This window comes from Convolutriloba macropyga, chromosome 2 (genome assembly GCF_964194025.1).
Source record: "Convolutriloba macropyga chromosome 2, txConMacr16.3, whole genome shotgun sequence".
NCBI classification, from domain to species: Eukaryota; Metazoa; Xenacoelomorpha; order Acoela; family Convolutidae; genus Convolutriloba; species Convolutriloba macropyga.
The window spans coordinates 80,334,624-80,356,103 of NC_134469.1; the positions used below are offsets into that span (position 1 = coordinate 80,334,624).

General features: G+C 34.4%; 1 protein-coding gene, 1 long non-coding RNA gene and 1 pseudogene across 3 annotated transcripts in view; 1 reads left to right on the forward strand and 2 right to left on the reverse strand.

Moving 5' to 3' along the window:
* The window catches only part of LOC142334774 (uncharacterized), a 36,021-nt gene extending 29,315 nt beyond the window's left edge, over nucleotides 1-6,706 (reverse strand). Inside the window, exon 1 of the long non-coding RNA XR_012758840.1 lies at nucleotides 5,298-6,706. This is a non-coding gene — a long non-coding RNA (uncharacterized LOC142334774). The remainder of the gene's footprint in view (nucleotides 1-5,297) is intronic.
* Nucleotides 185-20,370, forward strand: LOC142334770 (synaptic vesicle 2-related protein-like). 2 transcript variants are annotated; one of them, XM_075383060.1, is made up of 3 exons: nucleotides 185-423; nucleotides 3,641-4,127; nucleotides 19,297-20,370. In XM_075383060.1, exons 2-3 carry the CDS (start codon nucleotides 3,674-3,676, stop codon nucleotides 20,337-20,339), a joined length of 1,497 nt encoding a protein of 498 aa, XP_075239175.1. In that variant the 5' UTR covers nucleotides 185-423; nucleotides 3,641-3,673; the 3' UTR covers nucleotides 20,340-20,370. The 2 variants fall into 2 exon arrangements, with proteins under 2 accessions (XP_075239175.1, XP_075239174.1); XM_075383059.1 differs by lacking the exon at nucleotides 185-423 and having other exon boundaries at nucleotides 3,246-4,127.
* On the reverse strand, nucleotides 9,574-11,325 carry LOC142334773 (glutamate--cysteine ligase catalytic subunit pseudogene; annotated as a pseudogene).
* Nucleotides 20,371-21,480: the final 1,110 nt, after the last annotated feature.

Sequence of the window (21,480 nt, forward strand, 5' to 3'; positions counted from 1 at the left end):
CACGCTCTCTAAAAAGCATGCACTATATAATGCTCGCAAAATACGTTCAATTGGCGTTATAAATATGACGTCTTAAACTTTCATCACCTTTAATTAAAAGAGTAATTAATGAATTTTGAACAAAAATTATCCAAATTTGATGGTCCGTTGAGTCCCCAATTTCTTGATAGGGCGGTACCTGAGCGCATTATGTTAATTAGGGATGTCTGGATATTCTAATCAGGTTCATGTTTGCTTCGAGTGCGAAGTTCAATCAAATTTATGATATCAAAGTATCATTATTATGATCATCATCTATACAGATATCAATTTATCATTCTCTCTAAAATCATTTCTGAAATTATTTCATGCTGACAACCTTTGGACTTGTTTGTCGCCGAGCATAGCGATCCTGTGAAAGAGTTTTGACTCAGTACTTACCAGGTTAGCGTTTGTTCAATTTTTAGGATCTCTCTTCTTTTCCCCAGAGCAAAAATGATTGCAAAAATTTGATCGTATAAGATACTATAGCCGTCATGTCAAAATGTTTATCGTGAAAGCTGTTATCAGTTCTAAAAGCAATAAAAATCTTCCGCCTTATACATTTTTTTATCGTGAAAGAACCGAGAACTAAAGTGTGTTACATATTAAAATCTAATATTGGCAATGCTTATATATCTGATAAGTGTTTATAAGACAACTTTCTCGGCGATAAAATAGATAGGAAAACAGTAGATCGAAAACAAGATCAAAAATGAAATTATTTGAATCGCAAATAGGACAATCGGATTTAACCCGAGCCGAGGATTTTGCCCAAAAATAACGGGGCAGAACGCTGTTATGGTAGAGCGTATAACATTGTGATATATTTTTCGTTTGTGATAGATTTATATCAAGTCCCACGGTCCCACTAAGGCATGATCATGGCTATCAGCCAATGAGAGTTGAGAATGATTTTCTTTCTATGTCCTAATTTTAGGGTTTTTAATTAGTCCTAATAGGGAGAAAACTATTATGTTTGGAAATTTGTCGAGGAAAATGTTTGAAAAATTGGCCTGAGGTATCTAATAAAAATACTAATTGAGCTTGTTTTTCACATTTTTTGGCTTTCTTTTAAAAATCTAGCATTATCAGCTGGCTAATCGAAAAGATTGTCATTGCAGAAAAAGTTTTCTTGAAACTTCCACCCGATAAGATTTTAAGAAATTTATGACACTGTTGAAAAAAAGGCAACAACGATAACGAAAATTCGAGTTCCAGTCTACAGTGGGAGATCAGTGACACTACGAAACGAATGAAGCAGAGCTGAATTGAGTTAACAATTAACAGCATTAGTTACTTTTTACTATAGCTTTCAATTAATTCAAGCTCCAATTTAAAAGATCTGCATAAAAACTTTTGCAATTGCGTGATTCTTTCTATTGTAGCTACGCTTTTCTCACAAGCGATGTTAGGGAAGTTAATCACGCCCTGCTTAGTACGATTGTTGAATTTAATCTTTAGACAAATTATCAAAAAATTTCAAAATTAGATAATTTGACATAAGCTGCTTTTGCCAGGCTTGACTTGAGGGATCAGAACCTATTTTCTCCTCATATTACTTTTCTGCCCTTAAAAACGAAAAAAATAGGCTGAAAAAAAGAATCACAGGTGTTGAAGAAGCATAGTTGAAACAGTTCAAAGCAACAAATGATAAGGAATCATGTCTTTTAGTTGTTGATTTATGAAATGCCAATCAAATAAAGACTGTTTTTTATTGTATAAAGTCCTCTTGTTTTGTGTATTGGGCCACACCTTATGTTCCTTAAATGAAATTTGATTCCTTGATTTTTATTTATACAAAAAAGAGCACATGGTTTTCACCCAATTCAGTAGCATTTATTTGGTAGCTACTGAAAGAAAACAATAAAGAAGAAAGAATTTATTTCTTTGATCAAGTACCAAATAAGTAACAGCAAGTACAAAAATAAACGTAAATAATGACTCGCACAAACATGATCAAAATGGACAGGCAACGGGGTATTTAAACCCACACGCCCTGCCCTTAGAGACTCTGTAAACTAGGCAGTAGGACTATTTCAACAAAGAAGTTCCTATGATAACAAAAACAGAAAAATGAAGAAATGGGAAAAAAATTTTTAAAAATTTTAAAAATTTTAAAATGTTTTTGCTACATTCGACAAAAATCAACAGCAGCCTAATTAAAGCTCAAAACTCGTTAAACCTACTGGAGGCGTAAATCAGGCCTCCAAAATTTTTCGGTTTAAAAAAATGTTTATTAAGTTTTTCAGAAGCAATTTTAGCCGGAAAAATTCAAAATTTTTTGAAAAATTGCGATAACTCGGAAACCAGAAGGAATTGAGAGCTCATATTTTTTCACAGAAATCCCATCCCCAAAGCAGATGTCTGATAGCATTTATCCAAGGCGTCTTTTTTAGGAATTTTCTAGAAACATTATTCAAAGATGTATTTCACTAAATCATCGTTAGTAACGAAATGGACTTCAAAAAAATCAAAAACTTATAAAATACTTTTGCTACAGTGGTCACAATTTAACAGCAGCCTAATCAAACCCCTTTAAACCTACTGGAGGCATAAAATAGGCCTCCAAAATTTTTCGGTTTAAAAAAATTTTTTCTAAGTTTTTCAGAAGCAATTTTAGCGGGAAAAATTTAAAAATTTTGAAAAAAAAAAAAATAGAAAAAAAACATGCTAATGTTCAATCCCTGTCGGCCCACTTTGTCCTTGTTTGCTCAGCTGCAGATAAAAGTTATGTTGCAATCTTTTTGTTGAAAAGTTTTTTTTACAGAAATAAACTAATTTCGTATAGTCAATTTGAGTTAACTAAAATCTCATGAAAATGAATTAAAACAAGATCTCTTAACACTTTATTGAACATGGTGTTATCAAAATAAATCAATAAAGCTCGTGAAATATAAGAGAAAATTAGCTCGCTGAAGATTTCCAGGATAAATTTTTTTTGTTATTCTTATCTTTAGAAGAAAGGGTAGGCTGCTGCATTATTTGACGAAGCGGTGTAAGAGCTGTCGGAATTTTTATGAACTTCTCATTAATTTCAAAAGCTATTTTTGCTTAATTTTAGCCAAAAATTTTTTGTAAATGTATTTGTATTAGTTGAGTTTTACTATTTGGTAAACTGCGTTTGTTTGCTGAGGCTATTTTGTAATGGCTGTTTAAAATCATGTGCAGTTTTTTCAATTTCTTGGTAGAAGAAGTCAACTTCCTGAACAATAATTCCTCTCGGTTTTCTTAAGACATGCATTTCTGCCCAAGTTTTTGTTCCTCTCTATTCAAAAAAGTGTTTCTCTCTTTTTTGAAAATAATCGAGAGAAGGAGCATTTTAGTTTGCGCTTCTCAAGAAATTAGGGCCACAAAATTTTTTAAAGCAATTTTTGAACTTAAATTGTTTTTTAGTGCTGTTTGATTTTGGTTCAATTTTAATGTGAAGCTAATATTGCTAAAAGTCGTAATTTAAACCGTAAAACAATCATTAAAATTTAGTTTTTATAATTCACTTTTGAACTTAATGCTACGCTCAGCTACATAGATTAATTTAAAATAAACTACAAAGATATGTAAACCACTTTATAAGAGTACGTATGTTAGTCTTGTAACAGTTCGAGAAAACGTGCTTTTTTAGAAGAACTGAAACAACCACACACTTGATGCTAAAATGACCGAAACAAGCGAAAAAGAGAATCTGATTCGAGAGAAGAAAGACGAACCAATCAGCTATTTACCCTCGGCAGCAAAGGTCACAGACACTTTTTTCGTATCAGATTTGATAGAACAAATTGGCTTCGGAAGGTATCAAGCTCTGGTCATTTTCACAACATTCATGGGATACTTTGGCAAACATGCCCTGCTGGACATGATGCCAGTGCTATCCACCAGACTGTACGTCGAACTGGACTGGACTCCGGAGCTGGAATCAGCTCTGGGTTCCACGACCTTTATCGGGTTAACCTTTAGTTATTTACTGGCCGGAGTGCTGGCAAATAGGCTGGGCCGGAAAACGTGCAGCATCGTCGGATCTGTTTGGACGGTCTTCTGGAGTGCTTTATGCAGTATTGCCTGGAATGTTGAGTCGCTGCTTGCGTTTCGATTACTGGCATCGTTAGGATCCGGTAAGAGCCGAAAAAATCCTTTGGACCTTTTTTTCACATTTGGCCAAAATTTTTATTATATAAAACTGGTGCTGCTCAACGAAAGATAGGTGGATGTATCCAGAACGGGCCGTTAAAAATGTGTGTTATAAAATTTTTGTACATATCAACTTACAACACTTAGATAATGGCAAAGGAGAACCTAAAAAACTTGATAAAACTCAAACTATTATCATATCTGATACAAGAGGGAAAGCCCAGCCATTTTTGATCTTAAAACTGACAAATAATAATAATTAATAATAATAATTTTGGTTCCTGCGGCAGCGGAACAGCATTAGGCGACTTCGGCCTGTTCTCAGCTGCCCTTTTTCTTATTATCCCCCAAATTTCAGACTGTTCATTTTATTCCAGCATTGCTCTTTTTTTGGTGAATATGGCCACTTTTTTGCGTCTGAAATTTACACGTGGTATCATCATTGCAGCCAAAATGGGTCAGGCTATCTCGCCAAACGCTTCAAAAAATGCTTTCTGAAAAAAACTGTTGCCTCGGAAGTTTTGATTACTTTTTTTGAAATGTGAACGAGACGACTGCCTAAGATTTCTTGTACTTGATTATCATCCACAAAAACAAGCAAGTCTATTACGTTGGAAATCCTGCAAACTCAACAGAGTCCGCATTTGCGAACACGAGTGTCAATAATTTGTCACCCAGTCTCGCGTAGGATAAAAATGGTTAAATCGTGGACAACAATGGCAAGAAAAGCTGCTGACAATTGTTACAAAATTCCGGCACTTTTCTCGAAAAATTACGTTTTTGTGTCACAACTGTCCGCAATTTGCCAGAAGCGGTATCGTAAGCACAGCATTTAAATTATAATTTATATTCAAAACTGTGGCGGAATGATATTATAATAACCCCTCACTTCATTTTGAAAAGAATTTCTAATTTTATCTCACTTTCTCTCCTTTTTTGAGTTTCAAAAGCCTGGACGGATTAAGCGAATAATTATCCCTCACTTTAAGTTCAACCTACTTTAAGTTAAATATTTTACAACTAATTTAGGTTCAAAACATAGACGGAATAAAATTAAAAATACCCCACACTGCATTTTAATAAGAAGAAACAATTATATACAACCTTTTTTCTCCTTAAGTTAGCTTTAGAACACTTGCGCGGAAAGTACTTACGTTACCACGGATGTTCGTGACTCAAATGTCCGGACAGAAGTGATAAATAGTTCTCCGCCTTTCTCGCTTGTCATCAAATTCCGCAATCGCAGACATCTATGACAATTTCTTTCGATTTTGAGCAAATTTGAACTATTTTTCCCTACGTTGGTAAGAGAGTTACATGTGGTCAGGTGAAGGTTTTTCCTCAAGGTCAGATGTAACTTAATTGTGTTTCCGATTTGCCGATTGCCGCAAATAGCATTATCTGAAAATATTAAGTGATGTAGTTTGTAAAGATTGATTTTGCGGGGTGAATGATACTTGCTGTGATAATAGCGCGGTTTGTAAAAACCAGATCAAATCATGAGTTAATGTTACAACTGACTCACGGGATATAAAGTGAAGAGAAGATTGCTTGGTACATTATACGAACAAAATATAAACGTTGTTATATCAGTCGCGGGAAGATATAGCAATGCGAATGAATAATTTGCCGGGCAAATCTATTGTAAACACATTTAAATCAGATATAGTGAATCATAATTTGAACTAAATCTCACCTTTAGAACTAAATGGATATTAAGAATTTGACTACGAGTTCAAATTATATGTATTGTTTTGTTTCCAATGTAATGTTTCTGCAAATTTTAAATTGCATGTAAATGGCTTTTTTTTTTCATTTTCTAGAACAGAATTGAAATTGCATGGAAAAAAGTCTGTGAATACAAACAAACATAATCAACAAACGATCAAAAGATCAACACTAGTTACAAATATATTTATTTAAACGCTTTAAACACTGCACAGGAAATTTGACAATGAATTGCTTTTACTATAATTAGCACAATACTGGTAAAAACAGAACCCTTAGTTAAGTTCAATTTCTCTTTTATTTTAGACCGATGGATTTCACTCAAGGAAATTTGAGCTACACTTACGCTAATCCGTCAGTGTTGTGCACAGAGTACTTTTGTGGACAATACTAACAATACAATGGATTTATGAGAGCATGAAAAAGCGATTCTAAATTCCTTAATTCTAAAGTGCTTTATTCAAGCAAAAATTCGTGAAATGCGCTAACATATAATTGGAATGTTCTCCCATAATTGGGGTTCATTTAAGTAGTCAAGGGCGACTGATTAAAATTTCAACCAGATGAGTTCAAAATCCTTATTGCGATAAACCGAAATATATTGTTATTTGAACCAGGAGAAAATTTTGACTCATAGAATTGGATTTGAATAATGAAATGATAATCGACTTCATTTAAGTAGTACGATTAATAATTTAAATTACAAATATTCACGAATTAAAAGCTGGTTTGGGGGGATTTGTGAAATTACAAACTGAAATTTATTTTTTGAGGATCTCACTAGTGTTAATTGTTACCACTCCAGCTATTGTATCAAACTCTAAAAAAAAACTACGAAAAACTCTTCTCCGGAATCCAAAATCTTTTTTTAAATCAAGGCTAACTTGTGAAATTAATTACCTCCTCTGTTATTAGAAAGAAAGGGAAATGTTTCTGGAATTAGTAATTGCACAACTTTGCCCCAATCTATTTCACAAGCCTAACTGGATTAAACTCCAAATGAAAAGTCAGAAAACACTCTTCTCAAAAACCCTAAACATTTTTTAATGAATGATATTTTGTTAAAATAATTACCTCCCCTTTCAGTCGAAAGGAAGGCAAAAATATTGGAATTTAAAAAATTGCACAATTTTCCCGCAAAACAGTTTTCCAAAAAGATAAACACTCAATTGATACGGAATTGTTTATGCGCAATTGAAAACTGTTGTTATATAGCAGACTATATAACAACAGTACGTTTTCCGGGGAGACGGGGCTCTAAAGTTATATGCCCACCAAGCTGGATGGGAGAGTGAACTGGGACAGAGTAGATTTGCGTAATCATATCATTGTGTGTCTTTTCACTTACCTGCAGTAAATAAAGCAGATTGTGAAATTAAATTAGGCCAGTTGTGGGTTCTTTTTACGCAGTTTGTTGAATCAGATTACGCAAATCGGGGAATTCAATCACTCAAATGGTGAAATCTGATTGTTCAAACCGTCAAGTCTACTTACATTTATTTGCCTTTGAAAATCAATTGCACCAATCCATCAGTGTTTTCGGATAAATACTTTTATGGAATAGACTAACTTAATCACCTCATAATATTTCCATCTAAGCCAATTTAGCGTTAAAAAAAGTTTTACACGGAATTAATGCATTAAGATTGCATGTGAAATCAATTTGCAGAAATTGTTCAATAATGCCCCATTTGGTGGTCTATACTGACCAGTTATGAAAGTTGCGTTCGCAGATAAATATTTTCAGAAAAAGTGTCTGAAAATAACATTGTGAGCAAAATCTCTACCAGTAAGCCCGGCATTCCCTAATAATCAAATCCAACTTTAAAGCAAAAAAGCAATCTGGAAAGCCCCCCACTTTTGACATCTGTCATTGGTGGACTTTACTTTGCAAATGACTTCTTTTATTTTTTTTGATAAAAAACGTACTCAAAAATGTCTTCCCGGGTAAACCAAAAGTTGTTATCCTAGAATTTTCCTCTTATGGATCCTTAATGTCATAGACGAAAAAAGTTGTACGAAAATGGTAGGGTTACAACTTTCCCATAAAGGAAAGTTCTATGGTTACAACTTCTTCATAAAGGAAAGTTCTATGACTACAACTTTCTCATAAAGGAAAGTTCTATGATTACAACTTTATCCTAATAGGAAAGTTCTATAAAACTTTTTTATAAAATGGAAAGTTCTAGGATAACACATTTCCCATAAATGAAAGTTCTAGGATTACAAATTTTTCATCGTTTCGAGCGCTAAAGTAGGTTAAAAACTGTCCGAAAAAATCTACAGTTGAACTAACGAACAACTTTTCGAGATTTTTCAGTATGTTCTGAGTGTGTTTCCCTCCTCCTTCTCTCAACTGGGCTGGGGACCGGCTACGGCGGAGTTACAAACAAACAACTATAGGAGATTTTGAGCAGAGCTTTCGGTAAAAAAAAACCGGGCTCAAACTCCATCTCCAAACAAAATAGTACAAATTAAGTAAAATAACAGCAGAAATTTAAACACAATACATAAATCATCCAATAGATACATAGAAATGCATACAGATTCGATAAAATTTAGACAGTTTAAGAAGAAATTTATTTATTTTTCATTAAGGGCTAAGATGTTAAATTATACAAAATCTGTGTACCTTATTGCTGACTCTATTAGTTGCTCTCAAATAATCTTCATTTAGAGTCACACACACCAATTAGACCTTATCTCTTTGAATTAAAGTAAATAAAAGTCAACCTCAAAATGATTTTCAGCCCAGTTTAAGGTGACATCTTTTTTAGCTTTACTTTATGAAGATCTATGATCCAAGATCCAAAAGGGGTCCAAGACAGATCCGAGATGCAAATATTTTTGAAAGTAATTTGACTTATCAATCATTCTTGCAACTCAAATGCCTAGCCTGTGCAATATCCAAAAGTACGTACAGAGTTTTGAGCTTAATACAATTTACACCAACATTTTTTCAGGATTATGTTGCGTTCTCCAACACTGTCACATAGATTATGTAATGTTGTTCCGCTGCAAATATTCCAATGCAATCATCGAATAGCCCTAATATTTGCAAAATTAAACAAACCCAGGTTTAGGTCCCAGATGGAATCAAATATGTCCAGAGCCAAGATGGAAGCACAGGAGGGGGGGGGGGGGGGCAGTCTCAAAAAGGGGGCAGTCTTTTTTACTGTTTTTTTGAGAGGCAGTCTCAAAAAAAACAGTAAAAAAGACAGACCAAAAAAATTCGTCTGTTCATTGAAGGCTGATATGTAATATTTTGATTAAAAGTCAGTATTTTGATTGAAAAAAAATATTGCTGCCTCTATTAGCTGCTCTCAAATAACCTTCATTTAGAGTGACTAAACCCATTTGACCTTATCTCTTTGAATTAAAGTAAATAAAAGTCAATTTCAAAGTGAGGAAGTCATTTTTGTGAGTGAGGCAAGTCAAGTGTGACCAAAAATTTAATCACGCAAATGAACAAAAAACTCGCTCCACTACGAGCGAAAAATGACGTCACGCACGCAATTCAGTAGAAATTGCATGAACGAATGAACAAAAAGTGGCTGTGAGGTCATATGGTCGTAACAAAAATCATGACGACAAAATGAAAAAAACCAAGAGAAGGCCAATAATAGCCCCAGCTATCGCTGTGCGGCTATTAAAAACATTCAACGTTAAATTAACAGAGCATGTTAAAATTCATACCGCAGAACACTTTTATTCATGACCTTTACTACACATGAGTTCCTTTGACCTTAAACAAATTCAAATTAAGTTTTAAAGTGCAAGTCTTTTTATCGAGTGAGGTAAGTCACTTGATATCAAAATCTAATCACGCAAAAGACTTTTGCTAAAAATTGTGAGAAATGACGTCACCCACTTATCTTTCTTAAACCCGTCTGAACAAAAGCACCACTCTCTGCTCTCCAATTTTCAATGATTTAATACGTGGGGCATTGACTTTTACATCCTCTTCCACATTTAAGGGAGCTGACAAACCAGAATTTCCCATCTAGAACAGCGTTCCGTTTTGAAGCATTTGCAAAGTTCTCTTCAAGCTTTGACATGGGAATAAGCAGGTTGAGGTCATAGGTAAGTATAACACGTGACAGTAGCACAATGAAGCCAGCTAAAGCAGCATTCTCAAGTTCGGTGGCTTGTACATCAAGAGATCTGAATTCGACGCGCCATCAAATTTTGCTATCAGGAGGCGGTGCTTGAAGCGCATCCACTGCCAGTTCGTTGAATTGATGTTCTCGAAGTGATTGGTGTGTTAGATGTAATTCTCTGGCTCGGCGGCTTTGCCTGTGACCATCTCTTTGTAGATAGCTAGAAGATCCCTGATGAACAAATGGGCCACGTGTTTCGCTATCTTTTCGGGAATACCCTGTTGCAATATGTGCTGACGCAGAGGCTCATTGGTAGGCATTCTGGTATCGTTAAAGCACTGGTGTATCTCCGATATGTACATGTCAATTGAACTGTATCTGGACTTGGAAATGACTCCAATATCTCCCTGGTTCTGACTGGTTTCACCCCTTTCTTCTGGATTGCGATCATCAACTGATTGAGCAATTATATTCCAACGACAGTCCTCATCTATCAGGTAGCCGTTGAAGATGGGTGTAGATTTGGACAGTGCCATTACAATAGGGGTGAGAATGGCCAGTTGATCATACAATTTACACGCTTCCTCGGCTGATTGTGCTTGGAAGGTGATCTGCACTGCACAAGATCCCATTCCGAAAGCCATCGCATCCCCTTACACGTGATCAACTAACGCGTGCTCCTTCGAATCTCCGTTGTCAGCACCATGTCTGTCAATCTTTCTTCCTCTTTTTCTCTTATCTAACAGCCGTATGTATATACTGATACCTTCACAGCAAAGTGGGGTTTGTAACCGCCAAACGCGTGAAACAATAACACAAACTTCTATTTAATAAGTTCATCATAACAATTAGGCGATCTGCGCTACTCGAGTCGATCTGCGCGACCCAAATTCTATCCAGACCATTGAGTTGGGTCGCACCGGACCCCCACCCCCCTCCGCGATCCAAGTTAGTAGTTTACATAGCTGTGTAGTAATTACTACGGGGGAACATATTGAGATGTCCCCCCTGTTTTGTTAGTACTACACATATGTAATGCCCCCTGTATTGTTAGTATTACACTTAAATATGCTACTCAAATCGGTCTGGCCAATACCTGTCTTGGGTTGCGGAGTTCATTATTTGTCAGTGAAGGTCCGTTGTCTCGCGGAAATAAATAGCTTTTGTCGGGCATTCCGTGAGTCCTCAAAGATGAATTGAACGAGACATCTTCGTCATTCGTCCATAGAAACAAGTTGCTACTCGCTGAATCTGTGTAAAGCTCAGAATTGCTTACAGGCCCACAATTTGTTTCTTCGTTAGGTTTCCTGGTGATCCGCCTGCGGCTAACAAATCGTAATTCATAATTCATTACAGATCTGCAAAACACATACCTATAAAAGACAAGAAGCAAACGTTTACTGACGGAATAGTGAAACTTGGTTTATCAAATGCTATGAATTGTGCAATTCCCTTTCATGGGCTATTAGCCACTTTTTTACGGTGCTCGCTTTCTAGCCACAATAACTTCCACAAAACTTTCTGACTGACGGCCCAGTGAAAGAGGACGCTGGAACAACTCAATGACATGGCATGAAAATTGGGAAAGGGTCGTTTCGCATCGCGTTTCCAAAGGCCCTAGCTGAACACGACTTTCCAGTTCCGAGAGCGGAAAATTGAAAATATGATACCAAATTACCTACTTGAACTGAATTCACGAGAGGAGAATAAACCGCTCTCAAAGAGTAGAAAACTGAGACGTCTCAAGATATTCGTCCGCAATAGCGTCTTGATTGATTACCAAGAATTAGTTGCTAACCAGCAAACAGAAGCTAGGGAATCGTCTGACGGACAACTTTGTTTCAGGAAGTGCTCTTCATTAGATAGCTCTCAATTTTTATCAAGGCGGACTGATTTTAACTTTATGGGAACTTTAACTTTAACACCGAATAATAACGTTATGTCACCGATCGTTGATTGATTGTTGACTGTTGTTGATGGTTGATTGTTGTTGATTATTGATCGCTGATTGCTGTGTATCGTTGATTATTGATTGCTGATTGTTGTTGATTGTTGATTATTGATTGTTGTTGATTGTTGATTATTGATTGTTGATTATTGGTTGTTGATTGTTGTTGATTATTGATCGTTGATTGTTGAATGTTGATTGTTGTTGTTGTTGATTGTTGATTATTGATTGATGATTGTTGTTGAATGTTGATCGTTGATTGTTGTTGATGGTTCATTGTTGTTGATTGTTGATTGCTAATTGTTGATTATTGATTGTTTATTGTTGATTGTTGTTGATTGTTGATTATTGATTACTGATTGTTGATTGTTGTTGAATGTTGATCGTTGATTGTTCACAACAACGCGCTCATGATAGTTCTAACAAAAACGTGCTCTTGATAGTCCAATTTGGTACGGTAGCTATGAGGAAACGATCAAACATTTGCGCCATACCCCACTTTGGGTTCCTGATACACCCATGTCTTTCGCCAATTCTTGGAAAACTACTAAAATCTGGGGCTCGGAAGTAACTGTGGAAGCAGCATAAGTTCAATTGGTAGCTACTGGAGACCAGAAATCTTTAATGCGAAGTTAGAAAAAATTCCCACCTCGCCATAGAAGCCAGGGTGATTTGCTTTTTTTTCGATTGGACACAACATGAACAAGAAATAAATGAAAAGACAAAAAATGGTGAATTGCCTAAAATTGTTAGTTCAATTAGAATAATTTACTCCACTGACGCCCAAAATAGCACAATTTATAGGCAATATTAGGGCCAGAAATTTGTAAGACATCAGAATTATGCAAAAAAATCGGCCTGACAGATTTTTCACAGTTTTGAAACAAATAAACTTTAAAACAGTTCCATAAGTAATAAGAACTTATTTGTTCACTCCTATTGCGCTCTTTTGGCAAAAAATGACAATGATTTTCAAAGTATGTGCACAAGAATTGACAAATTTTAAAAGTTAAAAACTAAATTTTTTTATTGATTGGTCTTTAAAATGTTTAATACGATTTTTCTCTCTTGAATTAAGATTGTCACTGACTCCAGTCGCCTTGAATTATAAAAAGGGTTCAAATACTTCAAGCAGCAGTTCAAAACAGGGCTGTCACTTTGGATATGCACGTAAGAGAGGCTGAAAAATTAATAATACGTCTTTGCGCGAGGATAAAATAACGTTCTTTGTTGATTAATTGTGTACCTGGCAAAAATCGTAAATTATCTCTTTTTCTATCCTTCCGAGTTTTTCAAAAATGTTTCTATAGCAGAACGGCACTCCTACAAAGTCAATCACACAGCTAAAATTCAAAAACTGAGGACAGAAAGTTTTTGACTTGAAATCATTCTTTTTCTCTTGCCTAAACAGAAAATTTGATATGAAATTTAGCATTGATGACGTTTTTTAAACACCGGCTTCCAAGAGATTTTTTCAATAGTTGATTTTCAAACTTATATTGTCTAAACCAAGTGTGTATAGCTTAGTGCGCAACCAAAAATGTGATAATATAGCATTCAGAGACTTCCATCTAATTCTATGTAATGTTGCAGTCACATTGAATTATAAAAAGGGTTCAAGTACTTCAAGCACTAGTTCAAAACAAGGCGTTCAGCTTGAATATGCACGTAAGAGAGGCCGAAAAATTAATAATACGTTTTGCGCAAGGATAAAATGACGTTCTTTGTTGATTAATTGTGTACTTGGCGAAATTCGTAAACGATCTCCTTTGTTATCCTTCCTACTCTTTTAAAAACTTTTCTATAGCAGAGCGACACATTTACCAAAGTTATCACAGAGCTAAAACTCAAAAATTGACGACAGAAAATTTTTGGCTGGAAATCATTTTTTTTTCTCTTACCTAACCAGAAAATTTGATATGCAATTTAACAATGATAACGTATTTGAAAAACCGGCTTCCAAGAAAATTATTCAATAGTAAAATTTCGAACTTATTTTGCCTAGCCTAAACCAAGTAAGTATAGCTTAGTGGACACCCAAAATGTGATAATATGGCATTCAGAGACTTCCATTTCATTTTATGTAATGTTTAATACAATTTTTCTCTCTTGAATTAAGATTTTCACTGACTCCAGCCACATTGAATTATAAAAAGGGTTCAAATACTTCAAAAAGTAGTTCAAAATAGGGCGTTCAGCTTGGGTATGCACGTAAGAGAGGCTGAAAATTTAATAATATGTTTTGCGCAAGGATAAAATAACGTTCTTTGTTGATTAATTGTGTACTTCGCAAAAATCGTAAAAGATCTCTTTTGTTATCCTTCCGACTTTTTCAAAAATTTTTTACAGCAGAACGGCACTCCTACTGAGATAATCACACAGCTAAAACTCAAAAACTGAGGACAGAAAGTTTTTGGCATGAAATCATTCTTTTTCTCTTGCCTAACCAGAAAATTTGATATGCAATTTAACAATGATAACGTATTTGAAAAACCGGCTTCCAAGAAATTTATTCAATAGTAAATTTTCGAACTTATATTGCCTAGCCTAAACCAAGTGTGTATAGCTTAGTGGACAACCAAAATGTGATAATATGGCATTCAGAGACTTCCATTTTATTTTATGTAATGTTTAATACAATTTTTCTCTCTTGAATTAAGATTTTCAGTGACTCCAGCCACATTGAATTATAAAAAAGGTTCAAATACATCAAAAAGTAGTTCAAAATAGGGCGTTCAGCTTGGGTATGCACGTAAGAGAGGCTGAAAATTTAATAATACGTTTTGCGCAAGGATAAAATAACGTTCTTTGTTGATTAATTGTGTACTTCGCAAAAATCGTAAAAGATCTCTTTATTTATCCTTCCGACTTTTCCAAGAATTTTTTACAGCAGAACGGCACTCCTACTGAGATAATCACACAGCTAAAACTCAAAAACTGAGGACGGAAAGTTTTTGGCATGAAATCATTCTTTTTCTCTTGCCTAACCAGAAAATTTGATATGCAATTTAACAATGATAACGTATTTGAAAAACCGGCTTCCAAGAAAATTATTCAATAGTAAATTTTCGAACTTATATTGCCTAGCCTAAACCAAGTGTGTATAGCTTAGTGGAAAACCAAAATGTGATAATATGGCATTCAGAGACTTCCATTTTATTTTATGTAATATTTTATACAATTTTTCTCTCTTGAATTAAGATTTTCACTGACTCCAGCCACATTAAATTATAAAAAGGGTTCAAGTACTTCAAAAAGTACCTCAAAATAGGGCGTTCAGCTTGGATATGCACGTAAGAGAGGCTGAAAATTTAATAATACGTTTTGCGCAAGGATAAAATAACGTTCTTTGTTGATTAATTGTGTACTTGGCGAAAATCGTAAATGATCTCTTTTGTTATCCTTCCAACTTTTTCAAAACTTTTTTAAAGCAGAACGGCACTCCTACTGAGATAATCAGACAGCTAAAACTCAAAAACTGAGGGCAGAAAGTTTTTGGCGTGAAATCATTCTTTTTCTCTTGCCTATCCAGAAAATTTGATATGCAATTTAACAATGATAACGTATTTGAAAATCCGGCTTCCAAGAAAATTATTCAATAGTAAATTTTCGAACTTATATTGCCTAGCCTAAACCAAGTGTGTATAGCTTAGTGGACAACCAAAATGTGATAATATGGCATTCAGAGACTTCCATTTTATTTTATGTAATGTTTAATACAATTTTTCTCTCTTGAATCAAAATTTTCACTGACTCCAGCCACATTGAATTATAAAAAGGGTTCAAGTACTTCAAAAAGTAGTTCAAAATAGGGCGTTCTGCTTGAATATGCTCAGAAGAGAGGCTGAAAATTTAATAATACGTTTTGCGCAAGGATAAATAACGTTCTTTGTTGATTATTTGTGTACTTCGCAAAAATCGTAAGAGATCTCTTTTGTTATCCTTCCGACTTTTTCAAAAAATTTTTATAGCAGAACGGCACTCCTACTGAGATAATTACACAGCTAAAACTCAAAAACTGAGGACAGAAAATTTTTGACTAGAAATCATTCTTTTTCTCTTGCCTAAACAGAAAATTTGATATGCAATTTACCCATGATAACGTATTTGAAAAACCGGCTTCTAAGAAAATTATGCAATGGTTGATTTTCGAACCTATATTGTCTAAACCAAGTGTGTATAGCTTAGTGGACAACCAAAAATGTGATAATATAGCTTTCAGAGACTTCCATCTTATTCTATGTAATGTTTAATACGATTTTTCTCTCTTCAAATCAGATTTTCACTGACTCCAGTCGCATTGAAATATAGAAAGGGTTGAAATACGTCAAAAACTAATTCAAAATGAAGCTTTCAGCTTAAACATAAACGTAAGGGAGGCCGAAAATGGATATTACGTTTTGCGCAAGGATAAAATAACGTTCTTTGTTGATTAATTGTGTACTTGGCGAAAATAGTAAATGATCTCTTTTGTTATCCTTCCAACTTTTTCAAATTTTTTTTAAAGCAGAACGGCACTTCTACTGAGATAATCACACAGCTAAAACTCAAAAACTGAGGACAGAAATTTTTTGGCATGAAATCATTCTTTTTCTCTTGCCTAAACAGAAAATTTGATATGCAATTTACCCATGATAACGTATTTGAAACACCGGCTTCTAAGAAAATTATTCAATAGTTGATTTTTCAACCTATATTGTCACAAACAAGTGTGTATAGCTTAGTGGACAATCAAAAATGTGATAAAATAGCATTCAGAGACTTCCATCTTATACTATGTATTGTTTAATACGATTTTTTTCTCTTGAAATAAGATTTTCACTGAATCCAGGCACATTGAATTATAAAAAGGGTTCAAGTACTTCAAGCAGTAGTTCAAAACAAGGCGTTCAGCTTGAATATGCACGTAAGAGAGGCCGAAAATTTAATAATACGTTTTGCGCAAGGATAAAATGACGTTCTTTGTTGATTAATTGTGTACTTGGCAAAAATCGTAAATGATCTCTTTTGTTATTCTTCCGACTTTTTCAAAAAATTTTCTATAGCAGAACGGCATTCCTACTGAGATAATCAAACAACTTAAACTCAAAAACTGACGAAAGAAAATTTTTGGCCGGAAATCATTTTTTTTCTCTTGCCTAAACAGAAAATTTGATATGCAATTTACCCATGATAACGTATTTGAAGCACCGGCTTCTAAGAAAATTATTCAACAGTTGATTTTCGAACTTATATTGCCTAGCCTAAACCAAGTGTGTATAGCTTAGTGGACAACCAAAATGTGATAATATGGCATTCAGAGACTTCCATTTTATTTTATGTAATATTTTATACAATTTTTCTCTCTTGAATTAAGATTTTCACTGACTCCAGCCACATTAAATTATAAAAAGGGTTCAAGTACTTCAAAAAGTACCTCAAAATAGGGCGTTCAGCTTGGATATGCACGTAAGAGAGGCTGAAAATTTAATAATACGTTTTGCGCAAGGATAAAATAACGTTCTTTGTTGATTAATTGTGTACTTGGCGAAAATCGTAAATGATCTCTTTTGTTATCCTTCCAACTTTTTCAAAACTTTTTTAAAGCAGAACGGCACTCCTACTGAGATAATCACACAGCTAAAACTCAAAAACTGAGGACGGAAAGTTTTTGGCATGAAATCATTCTTTTTCTCTTGCCTAACCAGAAAATTTGATATGCAATTTAACAATGATAACGTATTTGAAAAACCGGCTTCCAAGAAAATTATTCAATAGTAAATTTTCGAACTTATATTGCCTAGCCTAAACCAAGTGTGTATAGCTTAGTGGACAACCAAAATGTGATAATATGGCATTCAGAGACTTCCATTTTATTTTATGTAATGTTTAATACAATTTTTCTCTCTTGAATTAAGATTTTCACTGACTCCAGCCACATTGAATTATAAAAAGGGTTCAAGTACTTCAAAAAGATATGTTGATTTTGGAAACTATATTGTCTAAACCAAGTTTGTTTAGCTTAGTGAACAACCAAAACTGTGATAATATAGCCTTTAGAAACTTCCATCTTGGTCTATATAATGTTTAATACGACTTTTCTCTCTAGAAATTACTTTTCACTGACTCCAGCCGCATTGAATTACAAACAGAGTTCAAATATCATAGAAACTACTCAAAGTCAGTAAGTTCAAATGGATCATACGTCTAAATGAGACAGAAAAGTTTATATTATCTTTTAAGTGAGGATAAAATAATGTTTTTTTGTTGAATCGATATATGCTTGGCGAAAGTCGAAATGGTCATTGTTAATATTTTTATAATCCTTAAAAGCGTTCTATATCATAACAACAGTGCTACTGTGGCCATTACACAGCTTAAATTCACAAATTGTGGTCCAATTTTTCTGCCACAAAACAATTTTTCTCTCGGGCCCAAATAGAAAGTTTTATGCGTACTTTACCGGTAATAACAATTTTAAAACACTGTAAAAAAATACAAAATAAACGTTTTTTTTTCATTTTGCATACATCAAGTGTGAATAAATTAATCGGCACTAAAAAGTTATCAGGTTACGCATTACATTAATTTTGGCTGTTAAGAAGCACTTACATTTGTTTTTGCTTTATGAAGTTTTATGACTACGACTTTTCCATAAAAAGAATGCAAAAAAGGTGACTTGAGGCACAGACTTCAGTTTCTTGTGGCATAGCAATTTTGTGAATTATCTGGCAATTTTGATCTCAATTTCTTAGGTTGCGAAAAAAAATTTATTATGACGTTCTATGACTACAACTTTTCCATAAATACGATATAACTGAAAAGAAGTTTTTTCCAGACTTTTTCTTACTAATTTTTTGAAACAAAGTATTTGTGCTTTGTTTTAGCCGTGTTCATGATTTTTCTGAAAATTTGTTAATTTACAACTTTCATAATATGAAAGTTCTAGGATTACAACTTTTCATAGACGACATAATAGGAAGTTGTAATTTTACAACTTTTTCAATTATGAAGTCAACCCGGGTTATTTAGGATCCTGTTTTAAAATTAGCGTTTCCCAAAAATCTCAAAATTATCAAACGAATCATTTGCGACGTATTTGATATATTGTAATATATCAATTAGCAACAATTGGCTGGTTAAAATTTCCTTTGAATAAAGTTTTTCCTTCAGTAATGGTAGTCGAATGGCAAAATGTTACCGAATACTCAGCAGAAAAAATGTTGCAGAGATTTCAATGTTTACAAGCTTTTCGTTCTTCAATTCTTTTTTCGTAAAAAGTCGAAGCTTGATTGATCCTATATTTTCTCTCCTCTTAGGAAGAACAATTTTATTGCGACAAGAGTTAACTGAGATGGAACCGGCTTGTATCTAACTATCGCTCAATTTTTTCTTTAGGTGCGATGTCAACTTTACAACCTCATTTCTGTGAAGTAATACCCCAAAAATATATCTGGATCGGAATTTTGTTGGCTATGTTTGGAGGTGAAATACCTGGACGATCTCTGCCTTATCTTATGGGCTTAGTAATGTTTCCAGTCAACAATCACAAAAACATGTGGCGGTATTATATCCTTGTTTTGTCTATTCCGGCTTTGTTGTTTATTTTACTGGCGCTGTTTTTTCTTGACGAGTCGCCAAAATTTTTGTTATCTCGAGGCGATCAAAACAATGCCAGAAAAGTTTTGAACAAAATGGCAAAAAAGAACCAAAAAAGAATCGAAATTCCAGAATCAGTGATGCTTGAACTTGATCTGGATAACGAATTGAGCATAAATACGGTTGAAGAAACGGGTTTTTGGAAATCAGTACGCGAAGCTTTGTTGAATTTCTTCATTGTCAGAAACCTAATTTGTGTTGTTATGATTGGGTTTTTGGTGCATTTTACGATGAACGATTTGGGCTATATTGCAACAGAGTTAGTATTTCTGTGGGGACAGACTGACAAAAATTACTGCCAGGGTAGCCGAAAAAACAGTTATCTACTTCAACCGTCGGATTACATTATGTTGACATTCTACATGTCATTGACGACAGTTTTGAAGATGGCAGCCGTGGTTCCGGCAAAAATGGTCGACGTTGATTTTAAGGAATCCTCAACGGTTTGTATGTTGTTTTCCTTATGCATTGCAAGTTGTCTGTACGCGTGTCCGAAAATTTGGGCGGCTTTGTTGATTTATGCGTTGATAGACACTACAGGTATATTCCTGGAGCTTAATTACACAATATATTTGTCCAAAATTCTCCCGACTAAAGTTAGAAGTTTGCTTTATGGGGCGGCGCTGTTTCTGATGTACGTTCCACTTTCTGCAACTCCTTTTCTTATTCAAGTTCTGTCTAAGGAATCGGTTTACTATGTTACAACAGTTACGATATCTTTCATTATTGTTGGTTTATTAGGTTCTCTTTTACTACCCTCTAATAGATCTCAAAACAATTGAAGTTAGTTGTTGAATCTGTGGATATATTCTGCCGCCCACACCCCCCCCCCCCCCCCCCGCTGAGTGGGCGTATAACGTTTACCCCCCACCCCTTATATTTTAAATAATAACCTGCTATATAACAACACATATTATTTGTAAGTGGTGGTGTGGTGGTGGTGACGGGGGGGGGGGGGGGGGGGGTGCATGAAAAACACTTGAGGGAGGGGGCATGAACACTGCGGGGATAGATTCAAATTTTGTTATGTATTTTTAGTTAGTTATTTATTTTTCCGTTAATTTAATTTGACCAACAATTTTTTTGTTTTAATTTTGTGAGAGTGACGTTAACATTGAAGCCAAGCAAATTATTTTCTACATGTACGTCATATGTATTGAATCGTTTTGAATCTCTACACGATTCTGTTCCAAAATTTTTTTATCAAAGTCACAGCCAGTTCCAGAAAAAAATAAACATAACAACCGAAATCAGTATCAAAAGACAGTTAGATGATCACAATGATAGCAAAACTGGAAATTTCTAAAGTATCATGAACATTAATTCAAATACCCAAATGCGATTTAATTGTCTTTCAGGCAACACAAATAAGAGAAATAAGCGTTCAGGACATTATTATTTTTTGTCCAGCTTGTAAGAAAATTCATTAATTTTTCGTCTATATTCTCCTTAAAAACACTGTTTTGGCTACTGTTTCTTCAAAATTGTTCTCTATTTATTATTTGATTTTAAGTTTCTACTTTTGGCTAGCCATTTCATCAACTTCCACACATTTATTTGAGGAAATTGTTTGATTTTTTGCATAGGAGCACTATCTTAATCATAATTAATATCTTTAGGTGCATGTTTTGGTAATTTCTAAAATTTTTCCGGAATTTTTAAGTTTTTTGTTCTGCTGAAGTGAAAATGGAGTGTTCGCCTGTTAGAGTATCTATTTGGCAGTTTAAATTTGTCTGGCTGTTTTGAAACTCAGACAAAGAAACCAAAAGTGACCGCTTGTCCAAATTCACTTTTTTTTGTTTCAATTCTTGTTCCATTTGTCCGAAAACATCCTGTTAAAGAGCACGTGACTTGAAAGAAAAAAATCCCCTGAGCATATTAATATAATATATTGGTAAAAAAACGCAGGCGTTCGCCTCCAGA

Bases quoted from the DNA above. Each gene is read 5' to 3' on its own strand.
- LOC142334770 (XM_075383060.1), top strand. From the start codon at position 3,674: ATGACCGAAACAAGCGAAAAAGAGAATCTGATTCGAGAGAAGAAAGAC. The intron at 4,128-19,296 runs GTAAGAGCCGAA...TTTTTTCTTTAG, and splicing joins ACTGGCATCGTTAGGATCCG to GTGCGATGTCAACTTTACAA.